Raw genomic sequence first — 19,536 nt, forward strand, 5'->3', positions numbered from 1 at the left:
GTCAGATGATTGACATTTTTTCCTGGCAACTGGGAGGGTAGACTCTCCACAGAGAGCTAGGAATTAACAGCTCTCTTTCCCTGCAGGTGGTAGGCTGCCAAGATGGCACCATTTCCTTCTACCAGCTTATTTTCAGTACTGTCCATGGGCTCTACAAGGACCGGTATGCTTACAGGGATAGCATGACTGATGTCATCGTGCAGCACCTGATCACAGAGCAGAAAGGTAAAAGGCAGGTATGGCCCCTCTGCCCTCCAACCTTTGGGAGGAGGGGTAGGTTGAGAGGGCTACTGATAGGGCAAGTGAAATGAGAGGGAATGGTCCTCCTCATCTTTCAGAAACTCGTTGGACCACTGGTGTTTGCTTTTTTTAAAATTTTTTTATTTTTTGGAGGGTAGGGGGAGAATATAGATGTCTTTGAGAATCTAAGGAGAGCAAGAAATCCTCTCTTCAAAAAAAAGGTAGGGGGAGGCAAAGGCTCACATAATTTTGCAGCAGCTAATTCTAAGGGGAACATGGACCCTCCGACTAAGGGAGGATAATGTATGGCATTTCAGAGCCAGGGTGGCTGAGCTGCATGGGTCTCTGTGGACCTATATCCTCTCTGGTATGGATATACTGGAGGGCTTCTTTCTCGACTTCATCTTCATCTTCATCTCCACTTGCCTCCTGATGGGTCCCTACCCCAGGGGTAAGCAGGGACGGTAACCCAAGTTTAGTCAGGAGATTCAAGTTCTAGGCCTAGCACAGTCAGTCTGAACCTCAGTTTCATCCACTATCCACTTAAGTTGCCATGCTGGTTCAATGGGCTAAGTATCCACTTATTTCAAGAGTAATTATACACAGATGTACCAGCCACAGCCTCCTGCCCAGTGCCTGTGTGTAGGGATACACATTGAGGGTTGTCTTAGAGATTCAGCTGGCATCCTGTTGTTCTCATCTGGGAGCACCTCTGGTTGAAGATTCCAATTGTGCTTGTGAAGGTATAGCCACTTGGGCAGCTCCCCAGCTTCTCTTCTGGGGACATTTCCTCCATCTGGTCTGCAGTTAGAGTGTGAGAGCCTGATATATACCAGAAACTACATGCAGTTCCATATTGTCAAGGGTGGTGGGTGGGGAGTAGCTAGAGGCATGGGTGGTCATCCAGATGGACTTCTGATCATCAGGGGCAATATATTAATGCTGGCAGAGGAGTTTATACTTAAATTCAGCAAGTGAGGGTAGCATTAAAAATTTTACTTTCCATACTCAGTTTTAAGCTTTGGGCCACAAAGATTGTATATGATTTTGGATCCCAATGTTTAGTAGAGCTGATTGTACGTATTAGACACTCTGCAAAGATTTTTTGATGAGAGTGTCTCCTTTAATTGCCAGTAACATTAAGTAAATGATAGCTTTTAATTTTTCTGCCTTCTACCTTACTTAATAATCTCTTGCTGGAGCTGGATTTTTTTCCTTTGACAGTTCGGATTAAATGCAAAGAGCTTGTCAAGAAGATTGCCATCTACAAAAATCGATTAGCTATCCAACTGCCGGAGAAAATCCTCATCTATGAGTTGTATTCAGACGACTCATCAGATATGCATTACCGGGTGAAGGAGAAGATCGTCAAGAAGTTTGAATGCAACCTCCTGGTAGTGTGTGCTGATCATATCATCCTCTGCCAGGTAGGCAGCAGGTTGGAGGGGTCGGGCTTAATCCTCTTCATGTTTCCTCCAAGAGTAGGTTACCCAAATCATGGGTTTAAAAATTGAGCACCAAGAAACAAGTCTCTTTCCATCAAATTCAGTAGCTATTCATTGCTTTAATTGTATTGACATCTAGAGGAGTTAGACTCTACTAGAAGGTCATGGACCATACCTGGAGAATAACTTTTGGTAATGCAAGGTACTTTATTATCCTATAATTATACATGTTTGAATGACTTAAAGCATAAATTGATGGAAATGAAGGTCATTTTTTTTTTGTGAACATACACACGTAAAAATTTATATCTTTCTTGTTAAACAACAAAAAATATAACTCAAAAATAGTAAAGGAAGTTTTACTTTCTGAAAGATTTTTTTTCACAGAAAAAAATTTCTCAACTTAGCGCTTCCTACAAAATGTCAAGGGCAATGTCAAGAGAAGTTTGGAAATACTTTGAGGGAAGGCCAGCCTGGCATCTTTCTTGAAAGTAGAGGTTGATTTAGTTTCATAAAAGTAGGACTATTGAAAGTGATAAAGTGGAAGAAATCCTTTAGAAATCACTATATGTAAAATACAATTAAAATCTCCTTGAAAGTCTAGAACTCAAGCAATTTAGAGGTATCACAAGTTACAGATGTGACAAAAAAGTGTGCTTTTGGATGCTGCCTCTGTGGCTTCCCAGAAGTCTGCACAGAAGATGTGAAGCTGAGCTGTGCTCTGTGGTGAGGACTTATGTGAAGGATTAATGAACAATGCCAATCATGGGGACTAGATGGGGTTCAATAGACAATGAATGTGTAGGTATTTTTCATCCCTCACATGCAGGAAGACCTCCTTGGCAGCTCTGGGAACACTTACCCTGTTGAATATCCATGCAGAGCTAGGTTTGCTTTCTAGGAGAAACGGCTACAGTGCTTATCCTTCAGTGGAGTGAAGGAGCGGGAGTGGCAGATGGAGTCTCTCATTCGCTACATCAAGGTGATTGGTGGCCCTCCAGGAAGGGAAGGTCTGTTAGTAGGCCTGAAGAATGGACAGGTGAGTGCTCACATATGTCTCCCATTAGGCTGATTATATGTATACAGATATAGGGACCAGACTCATTATGACCCCAAGGTGGTTTCCTGGGGACAGGAGAAGAGCTCCCCCCCCCCACATTCACTGTAGGCACATTGGAGGGCAGCCCAGAATTTTATTTTTTGAGGACAGCTTCAAGCCGAAGATGCAGTGGCCTTTAGACTTAGAGCATGCTGCATTCTGGCAGGGTTGGCACTGTGGCTTTTGGGCTGCCTATAGTGTGGATCAGTGAGTTTAAGGGCACCCAGAAGATGGGATGTTTTTTAGAGATACAGTTTCAGTGGCTTGCTAGGGAGGGAGGCAGAGCTTATTCTTAGGTTACATCCCTATTAGGGCAATGAATGGATTAAGGCAATGTGTTCTAGCTTGTGTTTTAGAAGGTACTGGTCCTCAGGCTATTACTAGGTGTTTTAAGAAAAATGGGCCCTTTGCTCATATAGATGTAAAATCTAGGTTATACAAAGTTAAACAGATTTGTGTGTGTGTTCTTTGCTCAAAATAAAAAAAGTTCTAAGTGGGCTACATGGAAATATGAAAGTGAAAATATAACTGCATTAGCCTGAGAGCCAAGCTGTCTAGCAGATGGCTTATGGCTAAAGCTTATCAGGCCTTTCCTGGGGACAGAAGTCATGGAGTATGAAATTAGTGGGGGCTGCAGGATAGCAATACCAAAGGGATGGAAAGTCTGTATCTTTCTCATTGTCCGCTGTCACTTCCAGTGTGAGGCTTGAGAACATGGACTTTGGGGACAGGTCGACCTGCAGTCATGTTAGTGCTTAGCTACTCACTAGCTGTGTGACCCTGGGCAGGTCACTTTGCCTTTCTGAGGCTCAGGTTTTACAAATGAGGATAATATCTTATGTTTCAGAGGGCTGTCAGAAATAGTCAATAACTGATAGCTGTCATCATCCTTCTCATCATCATCAATATTTTGCTATGGATGTCTTACCAGTGTTTAAAGTAGCCTCTTCCTATGTTAGTTTGTGACTCATATCTCACTAGATGGTGTCTCCTAATCCCACAGCTTGGGTAATGTTGTTAACAAATCCCCAGTCAAGTAGACATTCAAGTGAATTTGTCACATCTTGGGCCGATCATTACTTTGGCAACCTCTGATGAACCACATTTCTGGTCTCCTAAGGATAAGCCCCTGCTCCCGTTCTTTCAATAAGTCCTTTTCTCTGCATGGAGCCTCTGTTGAAGTTAGAGGGAGTTGTTCTTATAGAACACATGGGATTCCAACAGCCTGGTGTAGTTCTAGGGTCTTGTTGCCATGGTGACTCACACTTTTTTTTTTCTCTGAAATTTCACCAGATCCTGAAGATCTTTGTGGACAATCTCTTTGCCATTGTCCTGCTAAAGCAAGCCACAGCCGTGCGCTGCTTGGACATGAGTGCTTCCCGTAACAAGCTAGCTGTGGTGGATGAAAATGACACATGCCTGGTGTATGACATCCACACCAAGGAGCTGCTTTTTCAGGTGAAATCCCAGAGAGTTTCTAGGACGTAGTCCTTTGATGCCTCTTCTATTTCCCAGTCCCTGCAGGAGGCACTCACCCTCTGGTTTCCAGGCAGGTCTCTGGGAAGAGCAGTGATGTGTAGGAGTGTAGGCTTTGAACAGGGGCACAGAGCCCAAGAGGTCCCAGGGCACAGCCCACTCCTCCCACACATGAGCTGCAGGAGCTGGGTAAGCCTTTTTGAACTTCGCTTTCCTCATAGGTAAGATGGGCAAGTAACACCTTTCTTCCTGTGAACAGAAAGAAATCTAAGTGGGGCACTTGATAGGCTGTCAGTGCATTGGTTAACGTGAGGATGATTCTTTTGCAAAAGTACTTCTTGCCAGTTGGAGGTCTGCCTGTATCTGTAAGTGACCTAAGACACAGTAAAGAAATAGAACCAGTTTTGTCATCTGAAAGAAGGGAAAGGATGAGGGGAAGCCCACTCTTCTAGTTGTTTCACAAGGATGCTCTCAGAGCCAATAGAATGTGAACTGTTTTAGGAGATAAGCATTGTTTACACACTGTTTGGTCCTATGTCTGGTAGAAGTGTGTCACTGGAGAAGAGAGCCCAAAGGCTTTATGCCCAGCTCCTGGCTGGCTTTCTGCCATACTCAGTGCCATTCTTTGCCTCTTTAGGATTTTTGTAAGAGGTCAGGGCCCATTTGGCTGAAGCAAGCTCCCCCACTGAAGTTGAAACTTTCCCTGTCTGGCTTCCTCAACCACAACAGGTCTCCCAGTTTTAATGGGTAGATCAAGATACCCTTCTCAGGGCTCCTCTTTGTCCTTGGGAGCAGAATTAGCAGGGCAGAGGGATGCTGGAGTGTAGGGAGCTGCCTTGGTCAGTTGGAAGGGGCTATCTGGCTAATGCTAGCCTAAGCTAACTCTAGTAAATAACAGCTTGCTTACACCTCTGTCAGGGCAGAGGGCTTAAGGGGGAAACAAGAGTACAGGTTTTGTCTTTAGACAGACCTGGGCTCCAGTTCTGCCCTCACCACTTACTGTGTGATACCCAGCAAGTCAGTACAGTTCTCTGAGCCTAAATTTTTCTTCACTTCTGAAATGGAACTAGTAAATGCCCCCTCACAGAATGCTATAGGACAGAATAATGTACCACAGTACCTAGCTCAGTGCCTGGTACAAAACAGGGCCCTAACTGTAACTTCTTGCAGCCTCAAAGCCACCTCCTATAGGTAGGTTAGCAGGCCCCCAGTTGTGAATCTGTGCCCGAGCCTAGAACCATATAGGAATGGAAGGGCATGTGTCCTTCCCCATTCCCACTGAGGGTTCTGTCATAGGCCAGGAAGGTGATTCTCAGACTTTGCCAGGAGACATAAACATTCCCAGCTATCTTTTTCTTCTCTCTGCTGCTCCTGCCTCTGCAAATGAAAACAGCTATATTGTTTTTTCTCATTATGAAAGCAATCCAGGCTCATTATAAAAGATTCAGACATTGTAAAAGATTCTAGGCAGAAAGGTATGAACACCTGCTGGTCCCTGGGGTTCCAGAGCTAAGCAGAAAACTTTGAAAGAAGGTAGGGGGAAGGGGGTGCCTCCCAGGGTGACTGTATTTCTACAGTGTGAGAATTTTAAATGCAGAGATAATGCATTATTTTCTAATATAAAAATAACACTTTTTTTCTTATTATAAAAAAAAAAATAGATGTTCATGACCAAAAGAAATTTCAGGCAAAAAAAAAACCTAAAAAATAAAAAGCATCCACAATTTCACCCACCCCTAAACAATCACTGTTAATTTTTTGGAACATATCCCTTTAAATCTTCTATACATAGTTGTGTATACCCTCATTTTCTCACTAAATATTAATTAATATTTGGGATAATTTTTTTGAAAGTAATGTTTATTAAAAATATTTCTAACATAAACAAGTGCATAGAGGATTTTGCCTCTGTGCTTCTATCCTTTTCTTCTAGTTCCCATTTCCTCGCTTCCCCCCTCCCACTGTTAGCGATTTAGTGTGATTCAGGCTTTAGAAAGAGTGCTTGACTGAGTGCAGGAATGGTATCAAAAGCCAGGGGGTTGTCACAGGGTCCTCACTATCCCTGTCCCTCAGGAACCAAATGCTAACAGCGTGGCCTGGAATACCCAGTGTGAGGACATGCTCTGCTTCTCAGGAGGAGGCTACCTCAACATCAAAGCCAGCACCTTCCCCGTGCACCAGCAGAAGCTACAGGGCTTTGTGGTGGGCTACAATGGCTCCAAGATCTTCTGCCTCCATGTCTTCTCCATGTCGGCTGTGGAGGTGCCACAGGTAACCGGGCCGCTTGTCAGCTCTCAGCAGTGAGTGGCAGGATAAGACCAGGAAAGCCAGGCCCCTCACAGATGCATTGGGTTGGGGGATGGATGGTGAGGGGAGAGGGAAGAGAGGTGAATTGCAGCTATGATGTCATGGAAGGTACCCTGGACTAGAACCTGAAACCCTGTGTCCACCCTGTACAACCTGTATGTTTTTTGGCCAAACAGCTCCACCTCACTGAGCCTCCATTTCTTTCTGATCCCCCTTTCCTGGTTGGGACAGGGAGGGTATTCAGGGTTGTCCGTCTTCAGAGTGTGTTTCACTGAGAGCTGTGCATGGGGCAGAGTGGAGTAAGCCAGCAAAGCTGGGAGTGCGGCTGGGTGTATGTACAGGTGCAAGAGCGCGGGTGGTGTGTGTGAGAGAAAGAGGATATGGGTGGGATGGGGAAGGGGCCTGAGGTCTTAGGAACCACAAGTACCTCAAGTAGGAGGCCAGAACAGTAATGGGGGCCTGGAGCCACAAATGGGAGGGCAGAAACATAGATGGGAGGGCAGAGATTGGCAACCCAAGTCAGGGCTGGCCTAGTCCCAGCTGTCCCAGCTGCCTATCTGCTCCCCAAGTGAATCATTCTCACTGTGGAACTGCCATAAAGTGGAGACAAGCACAAAGGAGAGGCTTAGCCCTCAGAATCCCAACCTCAAGAGGGAATTGGTCTTAAACATTTAGAACATACCCACCCAGGCCTTTTCTGTATGTATATGTAATATATACAGAACATACAATTACAAGTACACAATTTTATATGAACATTTTAAACAAAAGTGGAATCTACTGTAAATAATTATTTTGTGATTCTTATCTATAAATATTGCTCCTATAAATGAAATCTGATTTACTGTACTTCCTTTACTGAATGTGGACCACAAACAAGAGAGATTTTTAATCACTGTCCTTTATTGCCATCTTCCAATTTCACCTAACATTTACATATTGCAGACCCATCACTTTGTATGAATTATTGGCTGTCAACTAGCGGTGTGGCTTTTTCTCTCGGCAATCTACTGGAAGCATGACTCCACCTCAGTAAATGTACTTCTAGCATTTAAAAAATACTAAGATGACTGTAGATTGACCTATAGTTGTAAGAAATCATACAGAGATCCTTTGTACAACTTGCCCAGCTTACCCATTGCTAACAGCATGCAAAACTACAGAACAAATGTTTCACCTGCCTAGGTTCTTGTCACTACCGCCACCAACCCATGAGATCTCTGATGTTGGGTTGCCCTTTTATTATAACCACACCCGCCTCCCTGCTGTCCCCACCTCCACATTGTTTTTAATGACTGCTTTTTATCTTATCACATAGATGTTCCACAGCTTACTCAACCAGTACCTTTCATTGGACATTTTTGCTACTTACTGCTTTTTTGCTGTTGTAGATAGCATCTTCCTTGCCAAGTCTTTGTACCTAGCCCACCTTAGCTTCTTGGTGTGAATTCCTTGAAGTGAAATTGTTGGATAAAAGGTTATGTACATTTGAGAGATTTTTAGACATGTTTCTAGATTGCCCTTGAACTTCATTTTTCTGGATGTGGGTGGAGGGCATTTTATTGAGGGGCTTCAGAGAAGGTTCGAAGGGCTGGGAGGACAGTGAGATCCTCTGTCCTCAGCCCAGCCAGGATCTCCTCACCTTCACAGTCATTGAAAGCCTGAGTTGGCTTCTTGTAAAGGCTGGGGCTGGGGTCCGCTTTTTCCTCTAAGCTGATGGTACTTGTTATTCATTGTGAAGAAATCATTAGTGCCTGACACAGAGCAGTTATTCAATAAATGTTAGTGGAATTCAGACCTGAGGAAAAAGAAACAGAAAGAAAGAAGTGAGAGAGGTGGGTGGAAGTGGCAGCAGGAGGAGGGGCAAAAACAGCCCCTGCTGGACTGTTTCCTTATAGTCCTCATCTGCTCCCCATCCCAAACCCATGCACCACATCCACCAGAAATCCAGTCTTCCTTAATCATGCCAAACAGGCTATGCTGATTAAAAGTTTTTCTCCCAAGACTGCCATCCTGACCTCAAAGATAAATGCAGTTTGCTGCTCCCTGACTTTGGCAGGCCAAGAGGAGCCAGAGGGGCGGCCTGGGGCTTCCTCTGACAAGCCTTTACAATTCAGAAGCCAGAGTCCCCGTCCATTCCCCCCCACCCTCATGGCTTCACCAAGCCCATCCTGCTGATGCAGCAGGGTCAGAACTGCCAAGGGTTAGGAGAGGCAGCCTAAGACAAAGGCTATTTATCTGTTGCCTCTGCCTCCAGCCATCCTGTGGTTTTGGCCTAGAGAGGAGGGAGAAAGCATCAGAACCACTCTGGGGATTTCTGGTTTCCTTTCGAAATTTACATCATCTTGTGCAAGAACTGGTTTGTCAGAGCTGCCAAGTAGGGCGGCAAGCCCTAGTCAGGCTTCTCGGGCGGTTGGTGACTTCATGCTTGGAATGCAACAGTGAGATAAAGTAGAACTCAGAGGGCATTTGTTCAGTTAGGATATTTTTAAAACTCCCACTCTCAGATTGTGCCTCCCAAGCAAGCCCAAATGTTAACCATTCATCGTATCCTCGATTCTGATGTGCCTGTCCAAGTCCCCGTTCCAGCCTCACAGGGCATTCAGCATGGCAAGAAGTTGTGCAGTTTAGGGAAAAGAGCACTGTCTTTGAGTTCTGACTCTGCCGCCTGAACCAGCTGTGATCTTGAGCAACTCCTTTCACTCTTCGGGGACTTACTTCTTTTCTGTGCAGTTAAATAAACCTATCTTTCAGGTTTTGTCTGGCCCAATTCCTACTGTTATTAACCATCGTAAAGCAGTAAACACTACAAAACAACTAAATTGGAACTGAGGGTGCTCACTAAAAGAGTTCAGAAAGGAAAGTTCATTGTGCATGGGGAGTTTGAGAAAGCTTCCAGGAGATGGTGACACTTGATCTGAGCCCTGAAAGGTCTGGGAAGGCAGAGAGGAGCAGGGAGGTTGTTTGAGACAGGGGAAAGTTAGGGGTAGGAACAAGTCTGGAGAGTTGGGGAGATGCAAGGAGTTGGTACTGAGAAAATACAGTGGAGGTACGGAGCATGTCTCTTGTTTGCCTCAGGTATCCTACGAGCTGGTCAGGGCATTTAAACAGAAGTTAATCAGTTTACCCCCCCAAAAAAATACACAGCTAGGATGTGGCTGAGCTTAGGCCTGGGTTCTGGCTCAGCTTTTCCCCTGTCCATACCCCGCTATCCCACTAAGTAGAGGAAGGGTAGGTGGAATGGTATAGGAGAAAAGATGAGTACTCCAAAGCAGCCACATCTTGCTGTAAGAGGGCAGAATGGCCTAAGAAAGAAGAAGAAATCCTTCAACTCAAAAGCTAAAAAATGAGACAGGAAAGTTCAAAGATAAAGGCCCCGAATGGAGAAAACAGCACTCCCAGCTTCACATTTGGGAACCATTAGCGTGAGGTACTGGTTGATTGATCTCTACTGTCTGGGAGAGATTCAGTTCCCTTCAGCACACTGGCCTAAAACAAGGGTAGGGCCTTGGGTTATTCAGGATGGCAGACCCAGATCAGACTTGTTCTCATGTATCCGCACATACACATACCCCATACCCAAGTGCCAGGAAAGTGCTCAGAACCCAGAGTCAGCAGACCCCAGGCTCCAGCCCCAGGTCTTCCCTGTGCCACTTCTCAGTCCTCAGACTATAATCAGGGACTGATAACCTGCAACACAGACCTGTTGGGACAGATCCAAAAGGAGTGTGTAAACCTAAGAAGAGAAGTTATTAGGAACCATTCACAGGTATCACAGTGAGGCAGCCCCATCTGGAAGCCGGAAGGTTCCCAGCTCCAGGGAACTCAGACAGGTGTGCCTTTCTGGGTAACCTGAAGCAAATCACTTAGGTTTCTTGGGTAAGATGGTTTCTCAGCCCTTTTTAAGAGGCCATACTTAAATCCCTTCCTCACAGTAAGGTTGTTCCTTCCTCCAGCAAACTTAGACTGAGGGCCTGCTGGGGGAGGTTAGTACAACCCCACCACTACCCTCAGGTTGTTCCCATACTTGGGGAGAGGGGCTTTAATTAGAGCACAACTGAGATCTGGATAAAAGGCAGAGAAAACTCAGACTCCTTTCCTTGAGGGGTCAGTGAAGACTTTCCAGAGGAAGTGACATTTTAACAGGGCCTTCAGAGCCCAATAGGTATTTCCCAGAGGGTGAGGAGGAGCAAGGGCATTCTAGACACGGGTGATATCTTGTGGTAAAGCAGACCTGGAGGTGGGGAAAGTTGGTGGTAGAGTGAAGGACAGAACGTTTGTGCTGCTGAACGCTATGTTTTGGTTATGAAAGGGGGTTGTGACTGGAAGGCACGTGGTGTATGTGGCATGAGAAGAGCACTGATTAATCTTTATGGTGTTTCTCTGTGGGCATTTATAATTGAGTCAGTGACACACATCTGGAGTCAGGCTTTGCGTGAATCTGGTTCTTTCTATTGCTCTGAAAACAATTCTTTCCTTTTGATGAAATCCTGCAGTCTGCTCCGATGTACCAGTACCTGGATAGGAAAATGTTCAAAGAAGCCTACCAGATTGCTTGCTTGGGAGTGACAGACACTGACTGGCGTGAGTTGGCTATGGAAGCTTTAGAAGGATTAGAGTTTGAAACAGCAAAGAAGGTAAGCATCTAGTCAGCCTGAGCTGGAATCTGACCCTTAGAGGGTCCCATGAGGAGGCAAAAGCGTCTCCAGGTGACGTACGAAGAGGCAGACACATAGTGTAGTGAGCTCTGGAGATAGACTGGCCTGGGTTCAGATGTCAGCTCAGCTACCTCCTGAGTCTGGGCCAGTAACTCATTTCTAAGGTTGCTCATTTATAAAATTAGGGTGATGATTGACCCCATCCTTACAAAGTTCTAAGGGTCTAATGTGGAAATGTCTATAAAACCTGATACAGGAGAAACATCTGATAGTATCTAGCTGTCACCCTTATTAGCTGTCATTAGGTAGAGCACCTAGCTGAAAGCATGGCATATAATAGGGATGCAATAAAGGGTAGCTTTTATTATTGGCATGAGCACTTACTGGTATTAGCCATTTATTACACAGTGCTGTTTTTCTTTGTGCCCTGCTAGGTATGATCAAAGAGATGGTCGAGCTCTCTGATTCTGACAGCAGTGTCTCTTCCCACATACCTTCATGGCTTCGATCATGGTGTCATTTCCTGGCCAGTATATTAAAACTACAGAAAGGCTGACAACATTGGACCCCTTGCCACACATCAGAAAAAGCCCAGCTCTTAGTTGGGTTTTCATCTAGAACCTGAGGTGGAGGAAAGGAGTGGCCTTCAACTCTCTTTCCTCTACTTTTCCCTTCTCTCTTTATCTCCCAGAGCCAGTTGATCATAGACTCTTTTGCTTATATTACTGAGCATGCAGGGAAGGAATTGCAGGGGTATGTAATGCCCACCCTATGCTAGGTCAAGACTTTAGGCATGAGAGAGAAACCAAGGCCAGATACCAGCTCTTCTGTATATGGGCTGGATGACCCCATGCCAGCCACTTCTCTTATAGACTCCATCCTCCCACATCTGCAGTGGGGATGGTGAAAATGCTAACTGCCCTGTCTTCCTGACACAGGGGCATTAAGCTTAACTACCACATTGTAAAAGGGCTTCCAGAACTAGCAGTGGTTATACAAATGCTAGCTGTTACTGAAACAAGTAAAATTGCTGTTATTTAATTATATTCTTGTCAACTACGCATCAGAAAACTGGTCATAGAGGAGGGCTGTAAGAATTCAGAGGTGGGAGGAAGCATTCGAGGGAGGGAGCTTCCCTCTCCTGCCCCCTCCCCTACCAAAATGTCAGGAGGAATGAAGAATAACAAAGTATTTCTTGACTATGTTTTATTTGTTTTCAGCCTGGAATGAAATTTAAAGTCTTCCTTAGAGATTGTCATCTCCTCACACCCAAGAACTAAACACCTATTTGAGCTTATTTCAGCCAGCATGGGGTTGAGTACTCAGCAAATGTTTGAATGGATCAAAACAAAACTGGAATATCCCTTCATTTGTTTAACACTAATTCGCAGCATGTATTCCCCAAACACTCCCTGAGGATAGAAATTATTGTATTAAAGCCACAAGATTTTGACCATAGACTAGAGCTTGATTATTTTATCCAAATTCAAAATCCCCAGCCTTTCTTTTTCTGCTTTGCCAAGTCACTCAGGCACACGGGAGGTAGAGTGGTTCCAACAATAAACTGGTGTTCCCACTAGATGGCAGGGGAGCGCTGCTTAGCGCCCAGGATGGCCACGGTGAGCAGAACTGCAGATGCTTCCCTGTTCCCACACTTCCCTCTGCTGAGGTTATTCATGGGCCTCGTGACTCTGACCACACTGACCAGGGCACCCCTGACTCTGCAGAATCTCTGCAGAATGTGTGAGGGTCGAAGAAACTCAGAAACAGATTTCTCAAAGTGTCAAATCCTAGAATCCTAGCAGAGCAGAACTAGAAAGAACTTGGAGAAGGCATAGCTGGTTTGCCCCTTTCCATAAGGCAGACATTGGGAGCCTAGAGACAGGGAAGAAATAGGTTCAGGGGCCCTTAGTTGGAAAATCTCAGAGCTAGGAATGACACCTGGAATGCTCCTTTCCTCTTTGCCCCTTTGCCAGATATTCCAGGTTTCCCCTTTCCTTTTGCTTTAAGGAAGCCCAGATCTAGAAAATAGCTTATAAGACCTCCATCAGGGAACACAAGTACTCTTGGCCTTCCTTTGCTCATGTGATGCCTACCTTACCCTTTCAAAATCCCTCTTCAGGAATACCCATTTGCCCGTTCCTACTCTGTGATGCTTTTCTTAATCTGGCCTCTGCCACTACCTGTGCTCAGAGAGTGAATTGGTGTTCTTGGGGTATCTAGTTCATACTCTTAGCTCATGGAGATTCAGTGATCTGTTTAATCTATCTGCCTCCCCTTTGAGAAAATGGACCCCTGAATGGGGCGGGGGATAGGTCATATTCACCTCTGGATCCCCAGTCCCTGACAGGATGGCTGCTCTGCAGCATGAACCATTGGGTTCATCTGTGAATTGGGTCATCTGTGAGGTAGCCGGAGGCCAGATGACCTGCTCATTTCCTCAAGTCTTTTGGGGATGGAGGATGTCATGCAGCGAAGTAGAGGCTGCAAGTGGCCAGGGTGGTTCTTCAACATTTCATATTCAGGGACTCCTAGACCTGCTGCTTCCTCTAGGTGTGTGTCAGCCCATTTAAAATAGGATATTGTAAAGCAGCACGCCTGGGTAGAAACATTGACAGCAAAACCACGTGAAGATCAGCCTGACATTGTGGGTTTTATTCCTCTAAACCCCTTGCAGAGTTAGAAAGCACCAAAGGAGATTTAACTAACACCAATCTTCCTGAGAAAGGCTGCCTAGAAACTTCTAGCAGCCCATGGGTTAAAGTCTTTAGCTTTACTGTGAGTCCAAGGCAAGAGCCACACTTTTAAGATTTACGTAAGAGTTTGCCTTCCAGGGACGTGGAGTGATTTATTCCCTAACCTCCCCTTCCCTTCCAGAAACCATCTTTATTCCTTCTCAACTTTCCCCTCCTCCTCTTCCTCTGTGCTGGTACCGTGGGCTCTCGGTGCCTTGTATTTATGCACTGTTGGTAAGCATAGCTGTCTCCTGCTTTCCGTCCCAGTCACCAAGATGTATAGCAGTCTCTGCTCAGTCAGTACATCTTCCCCACTCCCACTCTGATGACACTGCCTCAGAGCATCAGACTGCCCTGTTCTTCTCTTTTGCATAGAGAGTGCTCCAAGCAGGCTACATCACAGACTGCAGTATCATAGTTTTGTTTTACCTAATCCCAAAGTGATTGATGCAACCAGGACTTCTTTGCTATTCTTTGTGTGGACTAATCCCAGGGATAAAGCCGTGCCTCACTGGGTGGTATAACCCTCCTGAACACATGGCGATTAATCAATGCTTGCTTCTTTTCCCTCTTTACTGGCTCACTTTCTAAAGCTTGACTTCCCACACCCAGCCAATCACCCACTTGTGAAGCCCAGAAAGCAGCTGACTTCATACTTTTATTTCTTCCCCTGTAGGCCTTCACCAGAGTACAAGACCTCCGATATTTAGAGCTCATCAACAGCATTGAGGTAAAAGACAAAATGTTGTTCCTTCTCAAGAAAGCGCAGACTCACTATCAGTGGCTTATAGGGAGCTCTTCTAGCAGATGAGAGCCTTGAAGGCACATAACTAGAGCCCGCTGGAGTCTGGGCATTTGGGCCACAGCCTTGCTCTGGGGATACAAAATGCTGTGTGTCAGGGAGATAGCACATGGAAACAAGGAGTGCAGTTTGTCACTTGGTAGTGGGGCGGGGGAGGCAGTCGGGTCCCTAATCTCTCCGAATTTTGTTTTCTATCTGAAATGGGTCGATTTCCCAGGGTTGCTGAGAGGACTAAATCAACAACTGGTTTTCATACCTGCAGTGGTTTTTAGGTGGTTACCATCCTCTAGGGCTCTAACAATATGCCAGTGTAGGAAGCATTTCCCAAATGCACATGATCTGCTCCCCGCCCACGGCAGTGGGACCTGGGGAGGGCGCATGTGGACTGGAGTGGGCTAAAGAGGCTGGTTCTGTGAGCACCATTTGCTGGGTAACTGTAGACAATACTCTTAATTCCTGTGACTGTCTGTAAAAAAGCGTACATATTTTTTTCTCCTGAACAGATTTATTGTGAGGCTAAGAGAATGTGAGATACATTTGAATTCCCATATGGAATCAGGGAGGAAATCAGCAAATGTCTTGTCCCTGTAATTCAGTTCAGAATAATAAACACCTGTCATGGGCCAAGCCTTGTACTGAGTCTTATGGGCAGAGATGAGTGGAAGAGAGGCCTGCAGGAGCTCACAGACTGCTCAGCTGAGGAATAGTCGCCACTTGTTGAGTGCCTGCTCTCTGCCCCATGCATGATCAGTGCGTACACTGCAGTTAACCCTGGAACAACATGGGTTTGAACTGCATAGGTCCACCTATTTGCGGATTGTTTTTGATAAATATAGCAGTACTGTAAATGTATTTTCTCTTCTATATGATTTTCTTTTCTTTTTAAAGATTTTATTTATTTATTTGACACACAGAGAGAGAGCACACAAGGAGGGAGAGCAGTGGGCAGAGGGAGAGGGAGAAGCAACCGCCCCCGCTCCTGGCCGTAGAGCAGGGAGCCGGATATGGGGCTCCATCCCAGGACCCTGGTATCATGACCCGAGCCGAAGGCAGATGCTTAACTGACTGAGCCACCCAGGCATCCTATTTGATTTTCTTAATAATATTTTCTTGGGGCACCTGGCTGGCTCAGTCAGTAGAGCAGGTGACTCTTGATGTTGGGGTTGTAAGCTTGAGCCCCACATTGGGAGTAGAGATTACTTTAAAATAAAATCTTTTAAAAAATACATATCTTCTTTTCTCTAGCTTACTTTATTGTAAGAATGTGGTATATAATACATGCAACACAAAATCTGTGTTAATCAACTGGTTATGTTATCAGTAAGGCTTCTATTCAACAACAGGCTATTAGTAGTTAAATTTTGGGGAGCCCAAAGTTATGCCTCGATTTTCAACTGTGTGGGTGTCAGTGCCCCGAAAACTCATGTTGCTCAAGGGTCAGCTGTATTTTAAATCCTCACACTGACTTAATGAAGCACAAATACTGTCTTATTCCTATTTGATAAATAATGAAATTAAGGCTTAGAAAGGCTATGTCACGTCCCCAAGGGTCCATAGGCAAAAGCTTGGTTGGAACTCAAAGCCACTTCTGTCTAATTCCCAAGCTCAAGCTATCTTTACTCGATTCCATATTGCTATCTAAGAAGTTGCTTCTGATGCACACCCTCCCCACCTGCCCTCTCCCCCAGTACTGTCATAGGGAGCATCTGTAACTTCAGTTGCTTATTTAAATGCATGTGTGAAGAGCCGTCTACTAGTCATGCCCAGTACTGCTTACTCTTGGGCTGGCATTTGGGAATTCACTGGTCTGGTTTTAGGGGCCTTAACCTGAAGCCATGGAACATGTTCTCTATGTAAAAGTAACTGACCTCTGTGAAGACCACTGCTCACCATATATCGTGTCTTAACTGAGGTCCTGTCTTACTAGTTCTTCTGGTGTGCTCTGAGCTAGGTAGTTGGTTAAACTTGTAAGAATTGTCTTTTGAAAAAGAGCAAACTGCTTTCAAGTGATGATCCATTTTGGCTGCGCTGAGGCCTTAGTAGCTTCTGGGCATTTGGCATTATTCCAGAGAACCAAGGTTCCTTGCTAGGCTCCTTGGGAGTAGGGGAGATATAACTATACTGATAGCAGGAGGAAGAGAATCTGCCCATATGGCTACATACATATTGAATATATGTAAATCATTTCTACTGATCATGGTGGTATTCTGTGGCCTACGCCTAAATTCCATGCCTAGTGAAACCTGTTTTTTTAAATTTCACTGCAAGATTTTGATTCACTCCTTGTAATTAGGAGTTAGGTGTTTTTGACTGATTAGTCCAAACTATGGGGGGGGGGTGTGTGTTATTGCTTTTTTTGGGATTTTTTGGGTTTTTAAAAAATTATTTCTGTCAGTGGGAAAGCATGTTGCCTCCAGCTGTTAAAACGTCACCAGCTTGTCTGGGAGTTTGACTCAATGTCTCATCTTCCTCCACTGTGATACACTTGCTAGAAAACAAGCAAAAGGAAACTGCTGGGGATGAGAGATTGGGTGCTACTGAGTGTTTACAAATACTTGAGCTGTAGACTAATGAATGTTCCCTAACGTGGAAGGAAGGAGTATGCCAGTTCCTTCTCTTCATCTTCAGTGCAGCTCATCTGTGTGTGTGCGTGCAGGTATGTTGTTGGGGACTGTCACTTGTTTCCGAAGGTGGTGGTATGTGGTACAAAGAGCGTCTAGAGTCAGACAGACTGAATCCAAATGCCGGCTCTGTATGATCCTGACCTGCTTCTCTTCTGAATCTCAGCTTCCTTCAGTGTGACACTTGGGTGGTACCACTCACACTTGGGTCCTTGTGGGAGGTAAATAACCAGCACCTAGTGGATGCTCAGCATGTGACTCACCTTCTCTTCAGAGACAGGGACATATGAAGACTCATTATCCTGTTTTGTTAGTCTCCTTCTTGGGAAGAGACCCTAAACTTTTGCTTGTCTGCATTATCATGGGTCACAGCTCGGCTAAAGCAGGCCTGGGGACATGAGAGATCTTGGGAGCTTAGGGGCCACCAACAAGTGGATAATACACACCATGTAAGGGCACCTGGGTGGCTCAGTTGGTTAAGCGCCCAACTTCTGATTTCAGCTCAGGTCATGATCTCATGGACAGTGATATAGAGCCCTGCATCTGGCTCTGTGCTCAGCAGGGAGTCTGCTTGAGACTGTCTTTCTGTCTCTCCCTCTCCGCCCCTCCTCACTTGCATGCATGCACACTCTTGCTCTCTAAAATAAATAAATCTTACCAAAAAATACACACAATCCTAACTATACAGTTGTTTCCTAGGAAGAATATACAAGAAAGCAGCCCTGAGGAATTTCCATTAAACAAACAAAAGTTTGCATTACTTTTGATCTTCATTCATCTGGGAAAAAAATCTGCTTTTGTTGTCAGGCATTCCCACCAGAAATCTAGGTGAGAGACACAACAGCCCAGGAGCCAAATGGAGATTCCAGCAGAAAGGCCCAGGGGCTTAACTTGAAATAGCAACATCTAACCTTTGTAAAGGCTACTTCCTGCCATGGCTGCAGAGGCTATTTCCTGTGCTTCTAATTTTTCCAGGAGAGGAAGAAGCGGGGAGAGACCAACAATGACCTGTTTCTGGCAGATGTGTTTTCCTACCAGGGGAAGTTCCATGAAGCCGCCAAACTGTATAAGAGGAGTGGACACGAGAACCTCGCACTCGACATGTACACCGACCTCCGCATGTTTGAGTATGCCAAGGTAATCCAGCCACATCCTGGGCCCAAGCTGCAACATGGAACCCACCAGTGTTCTAACACTGTGCTGCCCAAGGTGTTTACCCCAAGGAGTGATATGGATGGAAAATAGCAACTGCCTTGTTAGAAAGGGTTTGGGCAAACTGGCAAACAGAGGAACCATCAATGGCCACTGGTTTAAGCTGGCCTAAAACTCAGCTGTTAGGCTGACATCAGAGGGACAAGAAAGTATGACAGTTCAGACCTTTGTCAGCGACAGAGCTGGATGGACTATCCGAAGAGTGAACCTGAACCAGCATGATCCTTTCATTAAGTGTTCAGGGTTCAGGGCTTCAGGTCTTTCTCCCACAAATTCTCTCAAACCTTTGTAGAAGCCATTGAGATTCAGTATTCTCAGGTACAAGTTGGTTCTATCATTGTTATACGGGACAGTATGGTTCACTTCACCCAAGGTTTCCTAAGGGCCGGCTCTCTGATTGGTACTAGGCTCTTGACCGTGCTTTGGAGACACCATGACAGAGTCCCTTCCTTCCAGTACTAGCACAGTGTGCTTCCTGTCACCCCGGGGGTGCATCTGTATGGGTGGTGGCGGTGATTTCCCTTGCATTTGCAGATCTTCTGTTAAGGTTAGTCCCCAGCAGATCTGGGTACATGACAGGGGTTTGCCTAGAGCAGGCTCCTGATGGTTTGTGGGAGAACAAGTCCCACTAGGGAGCCCAGCCATCAAGCCATTTGTAGTTCAGCCTAATGAAAGGTGAAAAGAGTCTTGGGTGCACTGAGCAACCAGGCTCTTCCTTCCGCAGAGATGCCTTTGTTAAACTGCCTTTCCCGGTACTGTCAGGATAGGCTTCAGAATGTTATTAAGTGAGTCATCAGCCACAACCAATTAGTGGCTATTAATGGTAATTATCTAGCTCACAAGTTCAAGATGGAAAATCTTCCCCATTTTTTTTTCTCCTTTTTTGTTCCCAAAGATGGTTATGCTCTTTTATCTTCCACCTGTGAGATCATGGGGCTGAA

The 19,536-nt window shown here is 45.3% G+C and overlaps 1 protein-coding gene across 5 annotated transcripts in view; it reads left to right on the plus strand.

The window, feature by feature from the left end:
• The window catches only part of IFT122 (intraflagellar transport 122), a 70,555-nt gene that overhangs the window by 29,443 nt on the left and 21,576 nt on the right, over nucleotides 1–19,536 (plus strand). For 3 of the 5 annotated variants that reach the window (XR_004380758.1, XM_032841548.1, XM_032841550.1), the window contains 8 exons: nucleotides 87–225; nucleotides 1,465–1,667; nucleotides 2,587–2,724; nucleotides 4,078–4,242; nucleotides 6,334–6,531; nucleotides 11,064–11,204; nucleotides 14,637–14,690; nucleotides 18,359–18,520. Coding sequence is in view for 4 of the 5 variants with exons in the window: in XM_032841548.1 (XP_032697439.1) it covers nucleotides 87–225; nucleotides 1,465–1,667; nucleotides 2,587–2,724; nucleotides 4,078–4,242; nucleotides 6,334–6,531; nucleotides 11,064–11,204; nucleotides 14,637–14,690; nucleotides 18,359–18,520 (1,200 nt within the window). In the remaining variant the exon portion in view is untranslated. The remainder of the gene's footprint in view (nucleotides 1–86; nucleotides 226–1,464; nucleotides 1,668–2,586; nucleotides 2,725–4,077; nucleotides 4,243–6,333; nucleotides 6,532–11,063; nucleotides 11,205–14,636; nucleotides 14,691–18,358; nucleotides 18,521–19,536) is intronic. The other 2 variants (XM_032841549.1, XM_032841551.1) reach the window with 1 other exon arrangement.

Source organism: Lontra canadensis, unplaced genomic scaffold, assembly GCF_010015895.1.
Source record: "Lontra canadensis isolate GAN:19392208 unplaced genomic scaffold, GSC_riverotter_1.0 scaffold124, whole genome shotgun sequence".
In the NCBI taxonomy this organism is placed as follows: Eukaryota; Metazoa; Chordata; class Mammalia; order Carnivora; family Mustelidae; genus Lontra; species Lontra canadensis.